This window comes from Falco peregrinus, chromosome 1 (genome assembly GCF_023634155.1).
Source record: "Falco peregrinus isolate bFalPer1 chromosome 1, bFalPer1.pri, whole genome shotgun sequence".
Classification (NCBI taxonomy): domain Eukaryota; kingdom Metazoa; phylum Chordata; class Aves; order Falconiformes; family Falconidae; genus Falco; species Falco peregrinus.
This window is the reverse complement of record NC_073721.1, coordinates 41,399,450-41,426,809: the sequence shown is the minus strand read 5'-3', so window position 1 is coordinate 41,426,809 and position 27,360 is coordinate 41,399,450. Positions and strand designations below refer to the sequence as shown.

At 46.2% G+C, this 27,360-nt stretch overlaps 1 protein-coding gene across 1 annotated transcript; it reads left to right on the top strand.

The window, feature by feature from the left end:
- The first annotated feature begins 543 nt into the window (after positions 1 to 543).
- On the top strand, positions 544 to 23,980 carry LOC129783034 (golgin subfamily A member 2-like). The gene is made up of 13 exons (XM_055792705.1): positions 544 to 879; positions 1,896 to 2,018; positions 5,895 to 6,029; positions 6,641 to 6,684; positions 6,824 to 6,887; positions 17,885 to 17,923; positions 18,434 to 18,496; positions 18,739 to 18,832; positions 19,491 to 19,597; positions 20,145 to 20,203; positions 20,449 to 20,590; positions 21,910 to 22,017; positions 22,116 to 23,980. Exons 1-13 carry the CDS (start codon positions 544 to 546, stop codon positions 22,155 to 22,157), a joined length of 1,356 nt encoding a protein of 451 aa, XP_055648680.1. The 3' UTR covers positions 22,158 to 23,980.
- The last annotated feature ends 3,380 nt before the right edge of the window (positions 23,981 to 27,360 follow it).

The following is a 27,360-nucleotide window of genomic DNA, read 5'->3' as shown; positions in this document are numbered from 1 at the left end:
GCTGCCAGGAGGGGGCAGCGCCGGGGGGCGAGGCCGGCAGCTCCCCCCCAAGAAAACACACCCCCGGCCGTGCCGTGCCGTGCCGTGCCGACGGGGCAGGCCATAGACGGCGGCCGGGGCAGCCCTGGAGCAGGGCCCGCTCCCCCCAGCCCGCGCAGGGCCTCACCGGGGACCTGAAGCCGGCCGCGGCGCTCCGCCGGCCGCCACCGGAGGCCCTGGGCAAAGCAGAGCGGCGCCGCGTCAGGGGCCGGGCCGCGCCGCCTCAGCGCAGGCACGGCCCGCGGCGGGGGCGGGGAGCTGGGACACGGCTCCTACCTCCTGGGCCCGGGCCGCGGGGCACGCTGGGAAGTGGAGTTTCCCAGCGACAGGGCCCACTGTGCCGTCAGCGCTGGGGAACAAACGTCTCCGGGAAGCTGCAGGTGAGCTCTGGGTGGGGCACGCCGGGCAGCCAGGTGTCACCCGAGCAGCGGGCAGTGCCGGGTGTCACCCGAGCAGCGGGCGGTGCGGGCTGTCACCCGAGCAGCGGGCGGTGCGGGCTCCAACATGGGGAGCAGGCACTGCAAGGTGGCACGTGCTCCTCAAGTGAACGAGGGAAAAGCGGAGCTGCCGGGCCCGGCGGGGCACGGAGATGGGCTGCAGCCCGGCCACGAGCCCCGGCCGGTAGAGCCCGGCCATGAGCCACAGCCCGGCGCCCTGCCGGAGCGGGCGGAGCCCGGCGATGAGGCGGAGCCCGGCGATGGGCCAGGCCTCCAGGGCTGCAGCGGAGGCTGGGCGGGCCCTGGCTGCTGCCGCTGGTGGGCGAAGCTAAGGCGGCGCAGACGCGGGGCGGGCGTGGCGGGCGGCAGCGAGCAGAGCAGGCGGGTGGCGGGCGAGGAGAAGGTGAGGGGCGGCGGGGGCCGGGGCGGGCTGGGCCGGCGGTGCCGTGGGTCCGCCGGGTTCGGTTTGGCGGTTCCCCCCCCCCCCCCCCCCCCCCCCGACGTCCCCCACACCCTTTTTTGGGTTTTTTGGTCTCATTTTACTGATTTCCCCACATTGATTTTCTCCCCGGCGGGCCGCGGCAGCGGCGTATGTGAAAGTCCTAGGTAGGGGAAAGTGTCCCGGAGCGGTTCGGGCTTCCATTTTGGAATTCTGCCAATAATGGGTCCTTCTTTCCCCACCTGGAGGCCGAGGCGCGGCCCGGGCTGCGGGCTGGGGAAAGGGGCAGTTGACCGAACTGCCTGGGGCTTGCTTGGCTGGGGGCTTCACCCTGCTGGAGCACGAGCGATTCGGCTCGGAAGACCTAGCCGAAATCAAGCGAATGGCTTATCAGACTAGCTTTTCCGGGGTGAAGTGGGTGTGATTGAAAAATCCGTTGTAGGTTGCTTCTGCCCTTAGTTCACAGTGACTACGCTGCTTGTATTAACATGGCATTTGTCTGTAAGGGTTGTACTTTTCCTTCTCAAAGTCTTTCACAGAGTGGGAGATCTTACTGTCAGGTGTTGATGTTTCACTTAATGTTCAGATTTAATTGCCCTTTATTCATTTTTCCTCAATGCTCTTTAGTTATAACGCTAAAAAAACCCACCCCAAGATACTTCTTTTCATCTCCTTTTAGTTGCAGGATGGAGTATCAAGTCGTTTCCCAAAAACTCTTAGCTGTATGCAGAAGTGGAACGTTTGCAGCTCTGAGCCTCTTGTCGTAAACTCGTCACATTAGATCTTACTTTAGCCTTTTTTTTGGACGTGTTTTGATTTTTATTTTTCTTCCCCCCGGGTGACAAACTCATTGAAGAGCATTTCTCTTGTCCTTACGCTTGGTCTTTTTGCCCAGTGGAGTTGGGGCTGGGGGGTTGACGTCATTCTCACAGAAGGCATATTCTGTTTGGATTACAGATTATTATTATTATTTTTCACAGCTGAAGGAGTATCAGCAGAAAAATAGCCCTGGAGCAGCTGCAGGAACTAAGAAAAAACGCAAAACTAAAGATGACTGTCGGCCCGAGACACCCACGGGCGATGACCAGCAGCCTCCAGAGAATGTGAGTGCCTCGGTCTTTGTCCCAGCTCATTTGCTACCTCCTTGTTCTCTGGTTTTCTGAACAACGTGACTAGAGCCGGGAAATGGTTATGCGGGTGTAATAGATGACTGGCGCAGCTGCCTGTATCGCCAGCACGCGAAGCGTGCCACAATAGTTAGCAGCTACCGCTGCTGGAAGGTGCACACTAGAGCTCAGGGTACGTGCCAAAGCCGTGTGGGATCATGCGGTGCTGTCACGCAGCCCTGGGTGTGCCCAGAGCTGCTGCTTTGAGCTGCGTGCTCCTGGCCAGCCGGAGGATGCCGGTTTCTTTGGCTCCCTCCGATCGACACTTTCTCTCTGTCCTTTTCTGAGCCGTTTCCCCTTTTCTTTGACCTCCTTCAGATTCAGAACATTCTGAAGGTGCCGGTGTCGGACCTGAAGCGCTCCAATGGGGTAGCCATACCGTCATTGGACAGGGGGAAGGTGAGGCAGTGCTCGTGTCCCTCGCAGTGACTCGCTCTCCCTACTGCATGCTTCAGGTTCTGTTTACACTGACCTCGATTTCTTGGGTGGAGCCTTGTCCTGACATACCCGCTGTCAGTTGCTTGAGTTCTGTTGCTGTTCTTATTAACATGGAGCTAGTTGTTAGCATGCGTTTCCATTGCTCGTAAAGTGCTTGCGCCCTTCTGGTTTGTGTCGAACTGAACGTGTGAAAAAGTGAACCTTGTCAAAACCTCTTCCTCGAGACAGCTGAGCTTTGAGGAAAAGGAGGAATGTGGGGTGAGGCGATAAACTAACTGAGCTGCTGAGGACAACTGCAGTAGGGAGAGGTAGTGTTTTCTTAGTCTGTATTTCTCCCGCTGTGCGTGTCGTTGCTGTATTTCCTAGGGCCTTGTTTTGGAAGGGCATGACTCTGCTGATCTCCAGGCAAGCAGCTGCCCTGAGGAAGCTGTCTAGTTATTCCTGCCAACCCATTTTACAGCAGGCGATGAAACTTGCGCAGGGGATGTACAGTCTGGCAAGTTCCAGTACTGGGTTTAAATAGGTTTGGGCAGGAAGTGAGATCCTTTGAGTCAAGCGTTTACAGGCTTTAGCGTCTTCATGTTGCCAGGCTTCTGAAGAGGAAAGGGCAGGAACTATGCCAATAAGCAATAGAAACGTGTTCAGGCACAAACATAAAACCCCAGCCTTTTAAAAAAAATTCTTTTCAGGCAGTTTATTTAAATGTAAGGCTTGATCAAATTGTGATAGAAGCTCAGGGAAGTCACATTTGGTAGCCCAGAATTGTCTTCCACTGTTGCTGTAGCAAAGCTCTGATTTTCGTTCCACTTGCATCATTTTGGTAGCTTATTTTCCTACCATTGTTTCAGTTCAGTTGTCGTAAAGTAACTCCTATTTACTACATATCCGTGCGTCTTTTATCAATAAGCGTAACTATAGTAATCACCAGGGGTACCAGTTAGATGCAGTGAAACCTGCAAGACGGAATGGAGTTCACTCTGGTTTGCCTTTGTATTCCTTTTCTCCTTTTTTTGTGTGATAATACAGCAGCCGTTCTGTCCAGCAGACAGGGTGAAAAGCTGAAAGTCCCTCCAGCTGGAGCTTGTACGTGTAGGTTGCGTACCGGTAGAACCCGAGTGACGTGACATACTGTTAGCTCTGAGGGTGCTGGGTGTGCCTGCCTAGCATCAGAAAGCATGTATTTTGACTGGAGTTTTGCTCGTGTCACGGGGATTATTTTCAGTGAATGCTCGTAAGCTCAGTTTAAGTTAGACCACAGAGAAAGAGGCTGGTTTCACACTGGAGGGTGAGGTGAAGATGGGTGGTCCAGTGCTGTTGCTGAGCTGGCATTTGGTCTTGCGGTGAAGGCCTGCCTGGGTCTGCACTTTTAGTCCTGCTCTGAAAAAGGAGAATTCTGTTCCTTCTTGTTTTCCCAGTTTTCTCCCCGCTCTCGTTTTCTTAGCACGGAGAGATACATTTTGATCTGATTGGCTGTTATGTGGACCGTTGTGTTTGGGGTTTCAGAAATCATTTGAAAACTGATCGTGAATTGCAATATGGCATGAAAGGTTTCTTTTTCCAGTTGCCGTCTTGTACAAATCCTGTGTCAGGAAAATGCTGTTCAGAAGCTCACTTGATGCTAATAGGGCAGAAAAGCTGATTGTTGGCATGAGCTTCTGCTGCCATTGGTGTCTTCATGCGAGGCAGACCCTTCCCATCTCAGCCACTTCAGCTTTCTTGGCTGTGAAACGCAGAAAGCCCAGCAAAACAGGACTCCGTGTGCGAAAGCAAATGGATCAAGCATGGCGTGCCAAGCTGAGCAGAATTACTTTTTTTTGCTATGTTATTAGAACCTCACGATGCATAATTTCCCGAGAAGTGTCTTGTTCCTAATTCTCTCTGATTCCAAAAAATCCAGCTGTTCAAATAGTTTATTGAGTTGTTGTTTTTTTTTAAAATTTATTTCAAAACTGATGGTGGAGGAAGAAGGAAGGTCTTGTGGTTAAGGCACATTACTGTTTTTTGCATCTTGAAGCATTAAGCAAACAGAATGTCTGGACCAGAAGAAATGAAGGAAACATTTTTGACATGTACTGGTGAAGGCATTCCTCTTGTCCATCTGATGTTTCATATTGAGGAGTGTTTGAACCAATAAGGGTGAGGTGACCTGTAGCTGGAAGAAGTAAGGGAATTCCTGACCTTCCTAGGAGCACCTAACATACGTTTTTCCTTGAGAGCACAAGTATCTGTCCTGCGAAAAAGAAACGGAGAAAATTCTGTTTGTTTCCCTCTGCAGTCTTCCACTTTATTGCTTTCCTAAGATGTCTTCACCATTACCGTATTCTTGCTGCTTGATTCACGAGAAAAGTGCTGAGCAGGTAGACGGGGAATGCCAAGAGAGAGATTTCTGGTTCCCTGTGAAGTGCCAAGAAGGAAGTGACTGAAGTAGGAGGGAACCCTTGCAGGTGGCATTGCAAAGAGCTGTGATACATTGGGGGGTTGAATGTTGAAAACGATTATCTCGTTTGTTTTGTAGTGGTTTTAAATTATGGCTTAGCAGAGCTGGATGATGAAATAAATTGCCATGAAACGCTAGAGCACTGCTCTGGGTCTTCATGGCTCTCTGATGCTGTACAAGATAAATGAAGTTGTCGGGTTCACTGTGGGTAGAGGTGTCGTCAGATGCTGTTCGTCCTCCCACGAAGGCTGGATGAGAACTTGCATTGCTGTCCAGGAACAAGTTTTTGGCCCTTTTCTGTTTAGTTCCTTCTAGTCATGGGATTCATAGTTCCATGAGGGCCACTGGCACCTGCTCCCAGCCACGCTGAGTTTGGCCTGTTGGTAAATGTCCTCCTTCTAAACTTGTGGTTCATAGCGTGCCGCACATTTCACCAAGATTTACAGGGAGCGTTTGAGTTTGACTCAAAAACCTACCAGTTTTCAGGTAGTCACTGACCTGTTCTTTTCTGTCTTAATCTGCATCCAGCGACCTCTGTTTTCCCCAGATACGTCCTGAAGGTAGCGCTTTTCAGAGCAGAGTGGCCACCATCTGGCTTTGCCCTCGCTTGCTTCTTGGTGTGTCCTTTGCCATTAATCTAGAGTGTGAACTTGAAGAGTTGGGTGACGTTACTGCCCCATGTTAAAGCAGCGAGTTTGATGATGGGACGCTGGTTCTTCAGACTGGCTCTGAGAGGGCACAGGTCTGGGACAGTGTTTGTTTGTGGGTTGACGCAGTCACCTGTTTGCTCTGGGGAGAACACAGGTTCCCTTCCACATGTTTTTACATGATTGATTGTTTACATCTAGTTTTCACAGGCAGATCACAAGGTGACGTCTTGACGTGCGTTTGTTCATTTTGCATGAAGGCTGTAATTCCTGCGATGTGTTTTGTGACAGGCATACTTTGACAGTGATGTTGCCACTCGTAGCGCTGAACAGCTTGCTCCCAATGTCCCTGTGCTATTGAACAGCGACAGTCTACCTAATTGTCGTTCTGCTCTGTCTGCTCCTGGGAGCGTGCAGCTGACACAGGTTTGTGAATTATCATGACTGTTGTTATTGAATCATTGAATATTGGTTTGTGATACCATGGTTTTTTTGAGAAAGATGATCTTCATAAATATGAGACGACTAGTTCAGATTTTCTCCAGTTAAAAACACTACATTCTCCACTCTGCATCTAGTCATGTTCTGTGAGAGCAGAGAGAGCACTAGCATGCACGTGCCCCTGCATTTTCCAGAGCTGTTTTCTTTCCCTTTCTCTCCTGTTAGCAGGGAGTACCCTTAATAAGACAGGTCTCCAGTTAGATCAATCTGTGTTTCCTTTTGGTACTTAAAGATTCAGTTCAGTTTTTTTCCAGCAAAGCGAAGTGTTGATTATGCTGGTAAATAGTAACAGCACACATAAAGCCTGTACCGTTTAGTGTTTCTCCATTCCAGGAAACCTGGGCTCACAGCGCTCAGAAATTATGTGTAAGCCAGGACTGAGGTGGTGGTTTTAAGCTCCTGTTTCTCTGGGAAACAGTAATTACTGCTACTGTGGAATCTGAGCCCAGATGTAATCAAGTCTTAGTGACAACATTCACCAATGTGACTCCCATCTTCTTTTACAGGCTTGTAAGTTTTTGTGTTTCGATCCACAGATTCATGAAGCTGAGGATCATAAAAATGCTTTGGATGAGAACAGGTGAGTGTCTGTGTGTGTTTATCAAACAGCTTTGCAACAGGATCCCAACAAATCAAGGCTTTATACCTCCCCAGTGCTGTTCTGATTGGGGCAGTTCTCTGGGAGAAATTGTCATCAGAAGGTCTTCTTTTGTTCCCAGGTCTTTATCATCAACAGAAAGTCTCCGCCAGTTGTCTGAACAACTCAATGGCCTGGTTTCTCAGGTACGGCCTCGTTTTGATCCATTTGTCCTATTAATTCTCTTGATATTTGATGTGGAGCTTTAAGCAGTCAGCTCAAGAAAACACTCTTCAATCTCAGAGGTGTCTGCAGTCATCCTACTAAACAATATAGTATTTAAGCATTGAGAAGCAAAAAAATCCTGGTTTAGAACGCAAACTTTCAGCAGTAGGAAGAAAAGCTGAGTGGGATGAATGGACAGCATGTATTCATGGAAAGATGTATTCTTGATTTAGTGGAAAAGAATCGGAAATCAACCTGCATCATTCACATTAGCTTGTGGCAGAGGGAGTCTGCATCTGTCCTTACCCGGAAAAGTATGTTTTCTGTGTGTGGTAATTTGGAGTGAAAGGTTCTATAAGGAATGTTATTAGGGTAGTCACTTCTTACGTAGTAGTGACTTGTTGCCTTGGGGAATAAAACTGGCTGACTTGACTGCTTTGCTTGTAGTCTACATCATATGTGAATGGAGAAAGTGCTGTTTCTTCCACAAATATTAAGGAAATGGAAGTAGGTTGTTCTCAATCTTTGCCCCGCACCACCCCACCCCCCCCCTTTCTTATTTGCTACTGTTGGTAACTGACTGGGACTCTGCTTTCAGCAGTGTTAGCGAGACCTAATTGAATGCACAGTTCTCGTTCATTGCTGTCTAGTGTTGTCTTGTGCTATCATCGGGTAGTTGTGATCAACACTGGGAGGCAGGTATCGGAGGTGTTTCCAGTTTGGGGACTGGGGATAATCTGGCTTCCATGCAACTGCCGTTCTTATTTCTGAGTCACTGTTACGTCAAAATGAAGCCTTGGCAGAATGGATAAAATGTGTTGATGTCTCAGCTGCTTTTGTTGAAACGGTAGATTTTTGTTTTGTTTGGAGAATCTGATTATCACAGTTCGATAGGATTTATTTTGCTGTCCTTTTTAAGTACTGCTTTTTTCCTCCCCTCCTCCTCTTCGGCTCCTTCCTTTTTCTCCTGTCTGCATGTGCCCATCAGACACGTTACCAGGAGCTGGCAGTAGCCCTGGGTTCCAGCAATCTTAACGAACAAGCAGTTCGTTACACAGATAGAGGAACTGGTAAGAAACAATCCAACCAACCAGTCTGACATGGTGCTTGCTGCTCCTCCAAGCTCTTTGGGTGTCTGCAAAGTTATGGGTTCTCTCCTAGTGCCACAAGGAAGGCTGCTTACACAGCACTCTGTAGGGAACAAAATGAGCTGCACGGAAAACCTGTTAAGGGGCTCAAAGTCTAAGGCCGCTGGTGAATGTATTGGCTCAACTGAGGAACAAGAAACGGAGTTTTGTTGTTTCCATTTAAGTGTGCTCTGCTGATCTCATCAGGCTTTCCCTGGATGATAAGCATCCTGATAAAACAGCTATTTCTGCGCCTGTCCGAATCCTTGAAACACAGAATTCTGGTGCTGGCAGCAGTGTGAAAACCTGTTTCTGCAGGTGGTGCTGCTGATCTAACGATATCGGCAGAGTGGGAGCAGGAGGTCTCTGAGAGGGTCTGGGGCTGGTTTCTGATCATATCCTCAGCTTCTCTTGGCACGATGAGTGAACTGCTTTGTCCTGTGGCCTGCATGGATTCCCGCTGCTGCTTTTGAGCCTTCAGCTTTAACGCTGCAAGAAATGCAGCCAAGTGGACTTGTTTCAGTCTGACAAGAGCCTTTCTTGTGTGAAATGCTTTTCCCTATTGTGTTCCTCTGTAAAAGTACACTTTTTGCAAAGTTCAGCATTTCCCGGTGTACCCCGTGACCCCCCCTTGTTGTTTGGTTTTGGGGTTTGGGTTATTTTTGTTCCATTCTGTTTCTTTTTGTGTCTTAGCTGGGCTGCAGAGGAACTTGGCATAGTGCGTTGCCCACCCAAGATTCTCCTTGTGTGCCTGCTTTTATGCTTGCCTGCAACTGTGTAGGGCCTTTGCTGCATTTGTGGTCTTGCCTTTGCTTTTGCTGGTTATGTTGTGCATGGGCATTGCTAGAATGAAAACCTCTCGCTCATCACTCTTCCATCTGTAGTCATCTTTCAAAATGCATTGAAGTAGTAGTAGTAGTAGTAAAGAAAGAGAGCTTGGACAATGCTTGTTCTTTGGGAAGGCAAAAAAGTCCTCCTGCTTATGTAGTTAGTTACGAGGCATCTGTGAAGAAGCTGTCAGGGAGCCAAGAAGCAAATAGCAAACGCAGCAGCACAGTTGTGTGGCGGCCTGGGTAGGCAGCGGCCACCTTTGTCTCCTTCACCTCATATCTAAAGGTGCATTACCTACGGACAACAAATCTCCAAATACTTCACCGGTAAGATGGAAATGGGCTAGGACAGAATTACCCCTTCTCTTTGTATCTGGCTTCAGTGCTCTCATACCACCTCCTGCAGAAGTGTGCCAACACAAGTGCGGCTCTGCGTGACTTAAGGCCAGTTCTTCAGTGGAATAAACGTCTGAGGTCTTTTTTTGCATGGGTTTTTTGGGGTTTTTATTTTGTTTATTGGTGGTGGTTTTTAAAAAAAACCCAGCATTTCTGGCAGTCATCCCAATACACCAGGATTACTGTGATCAGTTGCACAGATGTGGGGATGCGAGTTTAACTGAAGGTGGTAGATGCTCAGATGTAGACATGGCGGGGTTTCAGCAGCGGTGTTGGAGAACAACTGTGGCAATCTACTGAGCGATGAAAAACATGCCTGGCATATAAAGTACATTAGTGAAGGCAGCTCCAGATCTCGTATTTTTAATAGCTAAGGTGAACTTCCTAGTCCTCTACAGAAAGGGCAGTGGAAATTCTGTTTGCATGAATTGGGCATGTATCCTACTTTGTTGAAGTGAAAATGTGTTTCAGATGTATGAGAATCTTTTCTCTTGATACTGGTGCATCAATTTTCTTCCACAGAAACAGCAGAACCAGGAGGCAGTGGATCAGCTGGAGAAGGTAAAGTGTGTCCTGTTTTTGGACAGGCAGAAAAATAGTATCTCGTTCTTGGCGCAGTAGAGAGTGTAGTGGGCTGTGGCACAGGCATGTGTGGTCTTGTCTTGTGTTAGATTCAGTTTCATTTGCAGCGTAGGCTTGAATATTTTGACTTCATGCGTTAGGCCCGCCTGGCAGATAGCGTTCTTATTTTGAGAAAAGCAAACGTTTAAATACTCCTGTCTTAGAGGATTGTGGTGGAGGCAGGAGAATACAAGTCCTTGCCAGTAGCTTGCTCCTAAACGCTATCGTATTTATGCTAGCAGTGATTGTGCTGTGCTGTTACTGCCGTTCTAGGATGGATGAATAATGAAGTCGTTCAAATAAGGCAAGGCTGAAGTATGTCTTCAAAAATACTGCTGTCGTTTCGATGCTGGAAGTACTACCAATGTATCACTGCTTTTTTAGTTTGACACAAAACAAGGGTTACCTATCTACATTTTTGTGCTAAATAGACATCATTTGTTTATACAGGAAAAGATGGAGCTGGAAGAGAAATTTTCTGAAGAGCAAGCCGCGCTGAGGGAACAGCTACAGGTGAGGCAGAGCCTCCATTACAGTCATACTGCCTGCCTTCTGCTGTTCTCTGGATTACTGACCATTCGTAGTCTTTACTCGGGAAGCCACGAGCGCGTTCCTTCAGGAAAACTGGGAGTCAGCCAGACTGTACTTAACTGCACGAGCTCTTTACCTTTACTGAGTTAGCCTTTTGTGGCAACAGTGATGTTGCAATTACAAGCAAAGAAGTTTTGTGCTGAGCCAATTTTCCTTTCCCAAAGGTTCATATCCAGACTATTGGAATTCTAGTTTCTGAGAAGTCTGAGTGTCAGACGGCACTTGCACCTACTCAGCGAGCTGCACGGGAGAAATCAGGTAATTGACTGTGAGCGCTCCAGCTCAAGCTGTTGGTCAAAGTGTGAATTTCAAGCCAGAGGCATGACAGTTGCTGGCAGCCAGCTCACAGCACTCGGCGACTCCTCGGTGGGCAATACTTGGCACCATCGCTGCCTCTGTCGCCAGAGCTGCCCCCAAGTGGGAGCATGTTGATCCCATGGCAGTTGAGGTTCTTTTGTGCATCGCTAAAGCCTTGTCAGCCCTGTTCAGCCCCGGTGACTACCCCAGGCTGTTCCTTTCTGACTTTCTTCTGATCCTTTTAAAATGTAGTTCCCTTTTCTCCACCCTCCCTCCCACACAGCTATCGTGTAAAGGTAGGTTTTACCCGAGCCCTTCATTCTGCACCAAGTTTGAGCAACTTCTTCTATTAGAAAGAAAGATCCCAACCAACATATTGCCTATTCTGCAGCGGCAGTTTCATCATCTCCCTCAGAGTGAGGATGGTAGTTACAGAGAGCTTTACTGCCCAGAGCTGCTAGTGAACCACCTGTAGAGCCAGGGGTGGAACTAGGTCTACTGACTTACAAAGCTCTGTGCTGCCTTAAGAGCTTGTTGACAAAGTAGAAAGTGCTGTTCAGCCAGTTCCAAAAAGTTCTTTGTGGTCCAGCCTCAACTCACTCTGTTCTGACTTGTTCAGGAGAAGCCGAGAGCTTTGCTGCTCCTTTACGTTCATCTCGCCAAAGGGTATTGGAGCTGGAACGTACTTTGGCCTTCGTCTCTCTGCTGCAAAAACAGGCAGAGAAGGTAAGAGTCACCTCTGCTTATGCTTCGCCAGCAGCCCTGCCTTTGGCTATTTGCTTGTCAGTCCACTAATGCAAAGTCTGTAGTCCCTGCTCGGAGAAGAGGCAGAAAGTACCATTGTTAATTGTTAATTAACCTTGTAAAGCCCTGTATTCTCCATGGTCAAGGCAAATGTCATTCAGGTTTCTGTGACCACTAATCATATGGTCCAGTTGCTGTCTTCAGATCCGGCACCTTACTCCATTAGTCTTGCCAGCTCCACGCAACAGAAGCGCCACCGAGACCTTGTCTCAGGAGGGTCTCCATCAGGCACACACTTTAGTATTGATATTAATCCAGAAGTCTGCAGAAACGACCTCACGTCCAGTTAGTAGCATTGCGTTTGAAAAGGCTGAGCAGATTTATTCCTGGCAAATTCAGGAGGTTCTAAGCAAACCTGTCCTGAAGGATTTTGCCAAAGTTCTGATGCTTTCCACTTCAGCTGATGTGCTAAAGGTGAAGTATTTTGCTGAAGTCTGCAGCTGAATCAGTCATTTCTTTTTTTCTCCAGCATAACGAAGAGTTAATGAAGGAGCGAGAAGACCTGAAACAGGAGCTGTACAAACAGAGGTAAGTCCATTTACTGCTTGTTACTGCAGAGTAACACTGCTCTTCGCGGTAGAGCCACAAAACATCACAAGGGGCATGCACCACAGGTGGTGACTTGGGAGGCTGGATATTCAACTTAAAGTGACTGGCTGTGATGTTTCTGTGATTCTAACTGTTACGACTAGCTGGATTGTAAATGTATGACATGTACTTGCCCAGACCCATAGTACATACAGTGATGCTGCTTTAATTTTGGTTTGTTTCAGCAAAAGTAGTGAGGAAATAAAGAAGCAGAATGCAGAGCTGTCAGAGAAGGTTCGCTGCCTGGTTTCCGAGATCTCAGCTATGGAGCTGGATATAGAGGATTTGCATCAGAAACTGGAAATGGCTGAACTGATGATCCAACAGGTGACCATACTGCTTCCAGGCTGTGAGGGTAGATCGCACTGACCGTTGTAAGACTTTGCTCCTGAGAGTGGGGGCAAGGCTTAACTCTTGTTCTGAAAGGAAGGCACAAAACCTCATCGAGGCATCCTCTTGGTCAAAGGCCTTCAGCGAGGCCTCTGAGGAACAGAAGGTCTGTTTGAAGGAGCTGGAGCAGTAGACTGAAAGCTGTTGTGACGCTGGTCTGCGAAAAGAATGTTCTACAACTTGAGAGGGTGACTGAACATACAGCGCGTGACAATACGAAGACTTTTCCTGCTTTGTATCTGTTTGGCATTTTGGTTACGCAGCTGTCATGTGGTCTCACTGAGAAGCCAGTTGAATAGGGGTGGTGTTTGTACCCACCCTTGCAGAAGGTGAATTGGACAATGGTAACTCGAAGGTCAGCTGGGGAAAGTTAAGAGAAGCAGCCAGTTAGGAAGGGAATTCAGGAAGCCAGCTGTTAGCAGTTCAGAGAGCAAGCTGGTGTGAACCTGAGCCTGTGAGGGAAGAAACTGCTCTTTTGTTTATTTTTGGTTTTGTTTTTTTTTCTTCCTCCCCAGTCAGTGGCTTAAGTTACCCTTGAAATAAAGGCAGCTGCTCCTCTTCTGGGAAAAGTACTGTGTGCCAACTGACATGCTCCAGACATTGGCTTTAAATTCCTGATGTGTTTGACAACTTTTAAAATCACAAGCTTGTATACCATCTGATCTGGGTGTGTAATACAGACTCTGGAAATGCACAAAGTTTCTGAGCCAGTTTTTTCCCCGCTCTCATTTTCTTAGCCCGGAGAGATACATTTTGATCTGATTGGCTGTTATGTGGACCGTTGTGTCTGGGGTTTCAGAAATAATTTGAAAACTGATCGTGAATTGCAATATGGCATGAAAGATTTCTTTTTCCAGTTGCCGTCTTGTACAAATCCTGCGTCAGGAAAATGCTGTTCAGAAGCTCACTTGATGCTAATAGGGCAGAAAAGCTGATTGTTGGCATGAGCTTCTGCTGCCATTGGTGTCTTTAATGCGAGGCAGAGCCTTCCCATCTCAGCCACTTCAGCTTTCTTGGCTGTGAAACACAGAAAGCCCAGCAAAACGGGACTCCGTGTGCGAAAGCAAATGGATCAAGCATGGCGTGCCAAGCTGAGCAGAATTACTTTTTTTTGCTATGTTATTAGAACCTCACGATGCATAATTTCCCGAGAAGTGTCTTGTTCCTAATTCTCTCTGTTTCCAACAAATCCAGCTGTTCAAATAATTTATTGAGTTGTTGGGTTTTTTTTAAATTTATTTCAAAACTGATGGTGGAGGAAGAAGGAAGGTCTTGTGGTTAAGGCACATTACTGTTTTTTGCATCTTGAAGCGTTAAGCAAACAGAATGTCTGGACCAGAAGAAATGAAGGAAACATTTTTGACATGTACTGGTGAAGGCATTCCTCTTGTCCATCTGATGTTTCATATTGAGGAGTGTTTGAACCAATAAGGGTGAGGTGACCTGTAGCTGGAAGAAGTAAGGGAATTCCTGACCTTCCTAGGAGCACCTAACATACGTTTTTCCTTGAGAGCACAAGTATCTGTCCTGCGAAAAAGAAACGGAGAAAATTCTGTTTGTTTCCCTCTGCAGTCTTCCACTTTATTGCTTTCCTAAGATGTCTTCACCATTACTGTATTCTTGCTGCTTGATTCACGAGAAAAGTGCTGAGCAGGTAGACGGGGAATGCCAAGAGAGAGATTTCTGGTTCCCTGTGAAGTGCCAAGAAGGAAGTGACTGAAGTAGGAGGGAACCCTTGCAGGTGGCATTGCAAAGAGCTGTGATACATTGGGGGGTTGAATGTTGAAAACGATTATCTCGTTTGTTTTGTAGTGGTGTTAAATTATGGCTTAGCAGAGCTGGATGATGAAATAAATTGCCATGAAACGCTAGAGCACTGCTCTGGGTCTTCATGGCTCTCTGATGCTGTACAAGATAAATGAAGTTGTCGGGTTCACTGTGGGTAGAGGTGTCGTCAGATGCTGTTCGTCCTCCCACGAAGGCTGGATGAGAACTTGCATTGCTGTCCAGGAACAAGTTTTTGGCCCTTTTCTGTTTAGTTCCTTCTAGTCATGGGATTCATAGTTCCATGAGGGCCACTGGCACCTGCTCCCAGCCACGCTGAGTTTGGCCTGTTGGTAAATGTCCTCCTTCTAAACTTGTGGTTCATAGCGTGCCGCACATTTCACCAAGATTTACAGGGAGCGTTTGAGTTTGACTCAAACCTACCAATTTTCAGGTAGTCACTGACCTGTTCTTTTCTGTCTTAATCTGCATCCAGCGACCTCTGTTTTCCCCAGATACGTCCTGAAGGTAGCGCTTTTCAGAGCAGAGTGGCCACCATCTGGCTTTGCCCTTGCTCGCTTCTTGGTGTGTCCTTTGCCATTAATCCAGAGTGTGAACTTGAAGAGTTGGGTGACGTTACTGCCCCATGTTTTCAGGTATGGCCTCGTTTTGATCCATTTGTCCTATTAATTCTCTTGATATTTGATGTGGAGCTTTAAGCAGTCAGCTCAAGAAAACACTCTTCAATCTCAGAGGTGTCTGCAGTCATCCTACTAAACAATATGATATTTAAGCATTGAGAAGCAAAAAAATCCTGGTTTAGAACGTAAACTTTCAGCAGTAGGAAGAAGAGCTGAGTGGGATGAATGGACAGCATGTATTCATGGAAAGATGTATTCTTGATTTAGTGGAAAAGAATCGGAAATCAACCTGCATCATTCACATTAGCTTGTGGCAGAGGGAGTCTGCATCTGTCCTTACCCGGAAAAGTATGTTTTCTGTGTGTGGTAATTTGGAGTGAAAGGTTCTATAAGGAATGTTATTAGGGTAGTCACTTCTTACGTAGTAGTGACTTGTTGCCTTGGGGAATAAAACTGGCTGACTTGACTGCTTTGCTTGTAGTCTACATCATATGTGAATGGAGAAAGTGCTGTTTCTTCCACAAATATTAAGGAAATGGAAGTAGGTTGTTCTCAGTCTTATCTCTACACCTCGCCCCCCCCACCCCCCTACCCCCATTTCTTATTTGCTACTGTTGGTAACTGACTGGGACTCTGCTTTCAGCAGTGTTAGCGAGACCTAATTGAATGCACAGTTCTCGTTCATTGCTGTCTAGTGTTGTCTTGTGCTATCATCGGGTAGTTGTGGTCAACACTGGGAGGCAGGTATCGGAGGTGTTTCCAGTTTGGGGACTGGGGATAATCTGGCTTCCGTGCAACGTCCGTTCTTATTTCTGAGTCACTTTTATGTCAAAATGAAGCCTTGGCAGAATGGATAAAATATGTTGATGTCTCAGCTGCTTTTGTTGAAACGGTAGATTTTTGTTTTGTTTGGAGAATCTGATTATCACAGTTTGATAGGATTTATTTTGCTGTCCTTTTTAAGTACTGCTTTTTTCCTCCCCTCCTCCTCTTCGTCTCCTTCCTTTTTCTCCTGTCTGCATGTGCCCATCAGACACGTTACCAGGAGCTGGCAGTAGCCCTGGGTTCCAGCAATCTTAACGAACAAGCAGTTTGTTACACAGATAGAGGAACTGGTAAGAAACAATCCAACCAACCAGTCTGACATGGTGCTTGCTGCTCCTCCAAGCCCTTTGGGTGTCTGCAAAGTTATGGGTTCTCTCCTAGTGCCACAAGGAAGGCTGCTTACACAGCACTCTGTAGGGAACAAAATGAGCTGCACGGAAAACCTGTTAAGGGGCTCAAAGTCTAAGGCCGCTGGTGAATGTATTGGCTCAACTGAGGAACAAGAAACGGAGTTTTGTCGTTTCCATTTAAGTGTGCTCTGCTGATCTCATCAGGCTTTCCCTGGATGATAAGCATCCTGATAAAACAGCTATTTCTGCGCCTGGTCCGAATCCTTGAAACACAGAATTCTGGTGCTGGCAGCAGTGTGAAAACCTGTTTCTGCAGGTGGTGCTGCTGGTCTAACGATACCGGCAGAGTGGGAGCAGGAGGTCTCTGAGAGGGTCAGTGGCTGGTTTCTGATCATATCCTCAGCTTCCCTTGGCACGATGAGTGAACTGTGGCCTGCATGGATTCCCGCTGCTGCTTTTGAGCCTTCAGCTTTAACGCTGCAAGAAATGCAGCCAAGTGGACTTGTTTCAGTCTGACAAGAGCCTTTCTTGTGTGAAATGCTTTTCCCTATTGTGTTCCTCTGTAAAAGTACACTTTTTGCAAAGTTCAGCATTTCCCGGTGTACCCCGTGACCCCCCCTTGTTGTTTGGTTTTGGGGTTTGGGTTATTTTTGTTCCATTCTGTTTCTTTTTGTGTCTTAGCTGGGCTGCAGAGGAACTTGGCATAGTGCGTTGCCCACCCAAGATTCTCCTTGTGTGCCTGCTTTTATGCTTGCCTGCAACTGTGTAGGGCCTTTGCTGCATTTGTGGTCTTGCCTTTGCTTTTGCTGGTTATGTTGTGCATGGGCATTGCTAGAATGAAAACCTCTCGCTCATCACTCTTCCATCTGTAGTCATCTTTCAAAATGCATTGAAGTAGTAGTAGTAGTAGTAAAGAAAGAGAGCTTGGACAATGCTTGTTCTTTGGGAAGGCAAAAAAGTCCTCCTGCTTACGTAGTTAGTTACGAGGCATCTGTGAAGAAGCTGTCAGGGAGCCAAGAAGCAAATAGCAAACACAGCAGCACAGTTGTGTGGCAGCCTGGGTAGGCAGCGGCCACCTTTGTCTCCTTCACCTCATATCTAAAGGTGCATTACCTACGGACAACAAATCTCCAAATACTTCACCGGTAAGATGGAAATGGGCTAGGACAGAATTACCCCTTCTCTTTGTATCTGGCTTCAGCGCTCTCATACCACCTCCTGCAGAAGTGTGCCAACACAAGTGCGGCTCTGCGTGACTTAAGGCCAGTTCTTCAGTGGAATAAAGGTCTGAGGTCTCAGTTAAAGGAAAAGACTACGTTTTTGTCTGGGTTTTTTGGTTGTGGGTTTTTTTTATTGGTGGTGTTTTTAAAAAAACCCCAGCATTTCTGGCAGTCATCCCAATACACCAGGATTACTGTGATCAGTTGCACAGATGTGGGGATGCAAGTTTAACTGAAGGTGGTAGATGCTCAGATGTAGACATGGAGGGGTTTCAGCAGCGGTGTTGGAGAACAACTGTGGCAATCTACTGAGCGATGAAAAACATGCCTGGCATATAAAGTACATTAGTGAAGGCAGCTCCAGATCTCTTATTTTTAATAGCTAAGATGAACTTCCTAGTCCTCTACAGAAAGGACAGTGGAAATTCTGTTTGCATGAATTGGGCATGTATCCTACTTTGTTGAAGTGAAAATGTGTTTCAGATGTATGAGAATCTTTTCTCTTGATACTGGTGCATCACTTTTCTTCCACAGAAAGAGCAGAACCAGGAGGCAGTGGATCAGCTGGAGAAGGTAAAGTGTGTCCTGTTTTTGGACAGGCAGAAAAATAGTATCTCTTTCTTGGCGCAGTAGAGAGTGTAGTGGGCTGTGGCACAGGCATGTGTGGTCTTGTCTTGTGTTAGATTCAGTTTCATTTGCAGCGTAGGCTTGAATATTTTGACTTCATGCGTTAGGCCCGCCTGGCAGATAGCGTTCTTATTTTGACAAAAGCAAACGTTTAAATACTCCTGTATTAGAGGAGTGTGGTGGAGGCAGGAGAATACAAGTCCTTGCCAGTAGCTTGCATCCAAACACTACTGTATTTATGCTAGCAGTGATTGTGCTGTGCTGTTACTGCCGTTCTAGGATGGATGAATAATGAAGTCGTTCAAATAAGGCAAGGCTGAAGTATGTCTTAAAAAATACTGCTGTCGTTTCGATGCTGGAAGTACTACCAATGTATCACTGCTTTTTTAGTTTGACACAAAACAAGGGTTACCTATCTACATTTTTGTGCTAAATAGACATCATTTGTTTATACAGGAGAAGAAGGAGCTGGAAAAGAAATTTTCTGAAGAGCAAGCCGCGCTGAGGGAACAGCTACAGGTGAGGCAGAGCCTCCATTACAGTCATACTGCCTGCCTTCTGCTGTTCTCTGGATTACTGACCATTCGTAGTCTTTACTCGGGAAGCCACGAGCGCGTTCCTTCAGGAAAACTGGGAGTCAGCCAGACTGTACTTAACTGCACGAGCTCTTTACCTTTACTGAGTTAGCCTTTTGTGGCAACAGTGATGTTGCAATTACAAGCAAAGAAGTTTTGTGCTGAGCCGATTTTCCTTTCCCAAAGGTTCATATCCAGACTATTGGAATTCTAGTTTCCGAGAAGTCTGAGTGTCAGACGGCACTTGCACCTACTCAGCGAGCTGCACAGGAGAAATCAGGTAATTGACTGTGAGCACTCCAGCTCAAGCTGTTGGTCAAAGTGTGAATTTCAAGCCAGAGGCATGACAGTTGCTGGCAGCCAGCTCACAGCACTCGGTGACTCCTCGGTGGGCAATACTTGGCACCATCGCTGCCTCTGTCGCCAGAGCTGCCCCCAAGTGGGAGCATGTTGATCCCATGGCAGTTGAGGTTCTTTTGTGCATCGCTAAAGCCTTGTCAGCCCTGTTCAGCCCCGGTGACTACCCCAGGCTGTTCCTTTCTGACTTTCTTCTGATCCTTTTAAAACGTAGTTCCCTTTTCTCCACCCTCACTCCCACATAGCTATCGTGTAAAGGTAGGTTTTACCCGAGCCCTTCATTCTGCACCAAGTTTGAGCAACTTCTTCTATTAGAAAGAAAGATCCCAACCAACATATTGCCTATTCTGCAGCGGCAGTTTCATCATCTCCCTCAAAGTGAGGATGGTAGTTACAGAGAGCTTTACTGCCCAGAGCTGCTAGTGAACCACCTGTAGAGCCAGGGGTGGAACTAGGTCTACTGACTTACAAAGCTCTGTGCTGCCTTAAGAGCTTGTTGACAAAGTAGAAAGTGCTGTTCAGCCAGTTCCAAAAAGTTCTTTGTGGTCCAGCCTCAACTCACTCTGTTCTGACTTGTTCAGGAGAAGCCGAGAGCTTTGCTGCTCCTTTACGTTCATCTCGCCAAAGGGTATTGGAGCTGGAACGTACTTTGGCCTTCGTCTCTCTGCTGCAAAAACAGGCAGAGAAGGTAAGAGTCACCTCTGCTTATGCTTCGCCAGCAGCCCTGCCTTTGGCTATTTGCTTGTCAGTCCACTAATGCAAAGTCTGTAGTCCCTGCTCGGAGAAGAGGCAGAAAGTACCATTGTTAATTGTTAATTAACCTTGTAAAGCCCTGTATTCTCCATGGTCAAGGCAAATGTCATTCAGGTTTCTGTGACCACTAATCATATGGTCCAGTTGCTGTCTTCAGATCCGGCACCTTACTTCATTAGTCTTGCCAGCTCCACGCAACAGAAGCGCCACCGAGACCTTGTCTCAGGAGGGTCTCCATCAGGCACACACTTTAGTATTGATATTAATCCAGAAGTCTGCAGAAACGACCTCACGTCCAGTTAGTAGCATTGCGTTTGAAAAGGCTGAGCAGATTTATTCCTGGCAAATTCAGGAGGTTCTAAGCAAACCTGTCCTGAAGGATTTTGCCAAAGTTCTGATGCTTTCCACTTCAGCTGATCTGCTAAAGGTGAAGTATTTTGCTGAAGTCTGCAGCTGAATCAGTCATTTCTTTTTTTCTCCAGCATAACGAAGAGTTAATGAAGGAGCGAGAAGACCTGAAACTGGAGCTGTACAAACAGAGGTAAGTCCATTTACTGCTTGTTACTGCAGAGTAACACTGCTCTTCGCGGTAGAGCCACAAAACATCACAAGGGGCATGCACCACAGGTGGTGACTTGGGAGGCTGGATATTCAACTTAAAGTGACTGGCTGTGATGTTTCTGTGATTCTTACTGTTACAAATAGCTGGATTGTAAATGTATGACATGTACTTGCCCAGACCCATAGTACATACAGTGATGCTGCTTTAATTTTGGTTTGTTTCAGCAAAAGTAGTGAGGAAATAAAGAAGCAGAATGCAGAGCTGTCAGAGAAGGTTCGCTGCCTGGTTTCCGAGATCTCAGCTATGGAGCTGGATATAGAGGATTTGCATCAGAAACTGGAAATGGCTGAACTGATGATCCAACAGGTGACCATACTGCTTCCAGGCTGTGAGGGTAGATCGCACTGACCGTTGTAAGACTTTGCTCCTGAGAGTGGGGGCAAGGCTTAACTCTTGTTCTGAAAGGAAGGCACAAAACCTCATCGAGGCATCCTCTTGGTCAAAGGCCTTCAGCGAGGCCTCTGAGGAGCAGAAGGTCTGTTTGAAGGAGCTGGAGCAGTAGACTGAAAGCTGTTGTGACACTGGTCTGCGAAAAGAATGTTCTACAACATGAGAGGGTGACTGAACATACAGGGCGTGACAATACGATGGCTTTTCCTGCTTTGTATCTGTTTGGCATTTTGGTTACGCAGCTGTCATGTGGTCTCACTGAGAAGCCAGTTGAATAGGGGTGGTGTTTGTACCCACCCTTGCAGAAGGTGAATTGGACAATGGTAACTCGAAGGTCAGCTGGGGAAAGTTAAGAGAAGCAGCCAGTTAGGAAGGGAATTCAGGAAGCCAGCTGTTAGCAGTTCAGAGAGCAAGCTGGTGTGAACCTGAGCCTGTGAGGGAAGAAACTGCTCTTTTGTTTATTTTTGGTTTTGTTTTTTTTTCTTCCTCCCCAGTCAGTGGCTTAAGTTACCCTTGAAATAAAGGCAGCTGCTCCTCTTCTGGGAAAAGTACTGTGTGCCAACTGACATGCTCCAGACATTGGCTTTAAATTCCTGACGTGTTTGACAACTTTTAAAATCACAAGCTTGTATACCATCTGATCTGGGTGTGTAATACAGACTCTGGAAATGCACAAAGTTTCTGAGCCAGATTTTTAAATTAAGAGAATAGGTTTTAATCAAACAAATAGTGAATATAAAATTGGTAGGGAGGAGCTGTCTAGTTCAGCCTGTTTTACAGGGCTAAAATCCAAGCTTTTTCATTTTAATCTCCTTCTCCCTCTCCTTTTTTTTCTTTTTCATTGAACATCACCGTGTGTTGGAGCACTTTAAGGTTGCAACATGGATCATGTGGCAGGATGCTATCAGGGGAAAGGCTATGCAGAAGTGGCATGTTAACATTTTGCCATAACTTTTTGTTTTTTCTTGGCAGTTCTCAAGTCAGGCAGGGAGTCTGGATGCAAAGCAGCAGTTGCAGGTGGCACTGGAGAAGGCAGGCCTGGAAACCCAGGTTGCTCAGGGGTTGTACGAAATGACATCCACATCTTCATGTCTGTAGAGAAACTTGTGTGGCAGAAGAATGCAGGCTGAGCTTTGCGTTGACACTGGTTTCTTCAGGCTTTATCCCTGAAGCAGTCACTGCCAAATTTATTTAGCCAATGTGATTTTCTTTGTGTTTTATTTTGTTTTGAACAGCTCTCGGAGTCAGTTCACCAGCTCCAGGCAGAAAGAGATCAGTATGTAGAGAAACTGAAGGAGGAGCAGAGCATTTGGCAGCAGCAGGTGCAGCAGCTCTCTGAACAGGTAACACCAGGGGCAGCATCACAGCTGCTCTAGACAAACACAGGCAGGAGTGAATGCACCATGATCATTGTTTTAACTTTTATTGTGTGGCCTTGCAGGTCCATGCAATGGCAGACAAGAAGGAGGAGCATATGGCCTGAGGAGATGATGACGTGGACTCCTGAGTTCGACCAGAAGACCTTTTATTAGTCCAGAACCCACGCTTATAATATCCTCGTTTGCTGTTCACGCGCCCCATACTAAAGTATCATTGGTTCATACACGTCTTGGCTACATAGAATTGGTTAATTACTAAGCTGCAAATGCACTGAACCTCTTGCATTTTTTTTCTCTCTTCTTTCTTATCTCTGTGAGTTTCATGTTCTCAGCCAGCCGCCGAGATGTGGCATCGCGCATCCGCTCTGGCCTTGCTTCATATCGCGTCTTCCTTCCAGGCGTTCAGCCAACCTTATCTTACTTTCTCTCTTCTTTAGCCTTCAAGGCCCTTCACAGGCATCGTGGCCTCCAGCACTGGACATAAAGCTCTCTACAATTCCCCCGTCTTTATTTTGAACAGAAACAACATTAGAGGTTAAACTACTTTTGAATCATAGATCTTACACAGTTCAGCGTACAGGGAATAATGGTCAATATAAGTACAATTAGCAATAACAGTATTCCTCTGCGAGTTGTAAACTCCTGCAACCATCTGGTGGTTCCCCAAGACTTGAAAAGATTCCGCAACCAATCTCCCAATAGTTCATGCTGTGAGCCCTGTGACATGTCCTTCAATTCTTGTAACTGAGTGTGAATCGATGCGGAATGGCCCGGAAGGTTCATACAACACATTCCTTAGTGCTGTGCACTATAGGCTACTGCAGAGGAACGAAGCTGGGTTAATTAGCATTGATAATATACAGCCGTGGGCTGGCTTCAGGGGCGGTGGGTGGGCTGGTGTAGACAAGGTGCAGCTGTGGCTGGTTCTGTGAAGCGGTTGGGCAGCCGAGGAAGAGAGGGCAGCCAAGGAAGAGAGGGGAGGAAGAAGCAGAGAGGGTGAGTGTGCCCTGGATGAGTCAAGACGAGACGAAAAGGCAGCAGAGGGACTGCCATGAAAAGTGTGGTGGTAAAAGACCTTGTTGCAGCTGGCTAGTTTGGAGAGTGCTGTGGCAGGCTACTCGCTGCTGTTCACTTAGCTTCTACAGGTGAGATCACATTCCTCCTTTCTTTCTGTCTCATCCTGGTTTCTTCTCATACTCCCTCAAAGTTATTTGGCTCTTTGCTGCAGGTTCTCAGCTGCACATTATCAATGTCAAAACAACCCACTGTCTCTGTTTTCTACAATTCACCCCTGTTTGTGGGTTTTGGTTTTGTTTCTTTGTTGTTTTTTATTTTGTAAAAGGTTGCTTTACCATGTTATGGAATTTTCATCCCTTTTTCTTTTGTTTTCTGTCTCATTACTTAATTACCAATTTTGGCTTTATTTTATGTGTACATTTGTACATTTCAATCAGGTTCACAAAATGTTAAAGTTGTTATCGGTGCATTTCATACAGAGGTCAACATACAGGTTTATGATTATTTACAAGAACATGCAATAAGCTATGGAAATTGTATGAAAATATTTTTCAGAAACTTCTAATCAAATAAATGAGCATGAGAAATTGTGTTTAACTTGTAAATTCTACGTATAAGCTGTTAAGAAACATTTTCTATCCTAAAATGAATAGATAAAACCTACTTAAAAGCTCTTGAAATCTTGCCCTTGGGCGAGTGTTCCGCTGTGCCTCCATTCTAAAGCATGGAAGTGGAAATTGTGTAGAGCAAAGTTTTACTTTAAATAACTGCTCAACTGTTATTGCTGCTGTTCAAAGAACCTGAAAGCACACAACGAAGACTTGGAACTAAACAAACATCTGAGTGGACACCTCTAGATTGTTACTGGAATTAAATGCAGAAGTTAACTATAAAAGTTTCTCAAAATGTTCTGGATGCTTTGTGTTGGTTGTTTATAGATAGATATATAAAACTATACACAAACAGGGAAATTAAAAAAAAGCTTAAAAAAATAGGGAAAGATAATCGTATACAGTTATTTATAGCTTAGTCACCTTTTTTTTTTGAAAAAAATTGTAGATAAACTATTACCTGAACATGCAGTACATCCACAACTCTGAATTAATACCAGTTTTGTAGTGTGATATAGTCCTGTATGAACCATAAATCAACTACGTGTTAAATCACTCTTCTCCATCACTGTTGTCACTATCTTTGAGCTTTGTAACAATGCCTAGGTCGCTATCCTTTAGCTTAGGGAACTTAACCAGGTGAAAATGCAAGCATCTATTTCTAAGACAAATTTGCAGAATGCAGTTTAGCCACACGTCACTTTATGGAGAGATACTATGTTGTATGGCGTATAATCTATGAGAAGTGAGAAAATGGTGTTCCTGAAAGAAAACGCTTCTCTAGATCGTTACTTTGGAACGGGTTTTGCACCTGCTATACTGCAAGAATCCCCTAAGCAGTGATGTATCTTTGTGGACTTTGAGTGATTAGGTTTAAGCTTAACACGCAAACTGATTTCAAGTACAACTCTAGGCACAAGCGTGGGAAAGAGCATGCTGTCGGGACACAATCTTTCTCGCTTACAAGGTATCAAATGGTACGTTACTCAAGTTAAAGTCTAACTTCTACGACAACTTCATTTTCACCAAAGGAGCTGCAGTTAAGTACACAAACTACTGCAGCTCAACTGAAGTTTCACCACTGCGACGGAGTACAGAATACTTTTCCCACCGACCTTAAAGGTTGTGGTGGTGGTGATGAAGGGGTGACAGATACTTGACTTTTAACCCAAAACAAATTTTCAGCTGTGTTAAATTCACCTGTACACAAAGAACATGTTATTCCTTCTGAGGCAACAGCTGAGGATTTGAACAGTCTGTTTTCACCTTGAGCTGTTCCCAATGTAGAGGTTATGAAAAAAAGAAATAATTCAAAAGGTATTCTGTCAATGTGCTGATGCAGTTGTTTCTTAAATTCTGGTCACGCTGAAATAGAGTTATGTTCTAGCATTCATATATAGGTAGCACTCCATTACAACTTATGAACAAAATTCAGAAGTTCATCTTATCTCACATTTCTTGGAATTCGATTAGGTTGCAGTCTTATTAAAGTCACTTTTTTTCTTCTTTTTTTTCTTTTTTTTTTCCCTTTTTTTTCTTTTAGTTCTTTTTTTCTTTTTTTCTTTTTCTTTTTTTTCTTTTTTTTTTTGTTCTTTTTTTTTTCTTTTTTTTTTTCTTTTCTCTTTATGCAACCGGAGACACTTTACCATAACAGAGAAGCCCATATTTACATCTCTGAGCCCGGACACAAAACGCAGCTGCACATACCACCAGGCTCAGGGCAGAAATCATTCACGCAGTTACATAGCTATGTACCACTACATGCATGTGGACACCTATTTGTCACTAGATAAGCATGTTCATCTTTCCTCCTCTCCTTCACAATACCTAGCTGTTCTCTCATCTCGTTAGGTCAGCCATTCCCCATTTTCCTCTCCTGTATCTCTCTTCAGACGTTCTCTATCCTCCTCTTTTTTGCTTGTGAATTGTGGCAAGGCAAAGGTTGTGTGTAGCTGGGTGCCCATGACCTGATTTGTGTCACAATCAACTAAACGCTGAATACAGGACAAAAAGGCATGGGAGACAGAAGGCAAACATCAATATGGTGGTTAAGGTGATTATAATAACAAGCCAGGAAAAAAAAAAGAAATAGTATTGTAGTATTACTTTCTTTAGCAAGCTAGCAGCCTTATTTACGAAGCACGTGAAGAGCGTGCACTGTTCTTACAGAAGAGATTAGAGAAGCAAAAATGTGTTACGCTGCATTCCAGAACTCAACCTGAGAGTTACAGTCTGCTGTGAGTTCTGGGTTATAACCATTTGACACGTGTTGGGGTTGCGACTGTGCAAGGGCTGCGATGCCCATTTGCAATTTTCATTGGCATTATCACAGCTAGTTGTTTTGAAAGCAACCCTTGAGCTTCCTCATGCTCGACTTGTTGCAAAATATTCTGAAGCCGATCAATAAAGTTAGTCTATGACTCTCTAGGACCCTGCAAGACCGTGGCGAACGACGCACTAGAGGCTCACCCAGACTCCCGTATCCCCCTACCTGGACTGCCTTCGTAGCCATCTCCTCCATCTGCAAATAGCTGTCCCTGGGGTACCTTGCCTGAGTCACAGGATCGGTCAGCACAATTATTTTCTCCAGCCAACGGCTCACAGTTCACAGCAATTCCCCAATTAAGCTTTTCAATCGAGGCCACTACACATAGCTCGCAAAAATCAGATAACCACATCATGCACTGCGTCGGCGTGCGTACAACACAAAGCGATGACTTCCAATAATCACGTGGTGTGAGTGTATAAGGCTCTGCCATCGCTTCAAGAAGGGAATAGCAAATGTACTATGAATTCCCCCCTTCCCGCACGGCTTTAACAGCCTCGTATTGCACAGGCTGCCACTCTGCAGGTTGATTTGGCTGACAAAATACTGAACGTGCCATGGCGCCTCCCAAATGCCCTCGCTTAAGCGCTTCCCGCCTGCATTGCTGCCACTGATCCCTCAGACCCCCTTTCACCCTCCCCGAAAATACAGCCAGTGCATCAGGGGGAGGAGGAAAAAGGTCTAGCTCCTCTTCCGGGTCTATAGGACCTGGGTCAAAAGGTTTATCAGTGTCAATGGAATCATTGTCTGAGTTGTCCTGTTCCCGCGCTTGGTCCTGTGCTGTGAGGGTCGCTGCAATCAGTGACAGGAGCTTTGGGGGCAGAGGAGGTGTGGACGGAATCGCCATCGCTGACGGTGTGTTGAGAAGAGCCGCGCTGTCGGGGGGATTTACAGCCTCCCCCGGTTTAGCGCTGTTAGTCGAATTAGCCCACACTTGGCAAAGAGAAGTCAGAATTTGCCACCAAGGCGCTAAACACATGCCTGCCACGGAGTCCTCCTCCACGGCAGCATCACACAATCGCCTGCTGACCGCTTGCCAGGCAGGAATTTGCAAAGTGCCATCAGGTGGAAAGTCCAGCACTTTGTCACGGATCCATTCTAGCAGAGTCACTAGCTGCGGACCCATCATCACGTTCTCTAATAAAGTCTGTGTAAAAGGAGAATATAGTGCGTTTTGCATGACAAGTTTTCCGTAGCTCCTTAATCATTTCCCAGTGAAATGCCTGATATTGGCCTGGGTGTCTATCTTGTAATATCACGGGAAACGCGTGCGCTCCCTCTTTCATGCTTTCCAAGCGCACTCTCCTCCACCCCTCTGTAATCCGTCTGCCGATATCATTTTCATCATCGCCG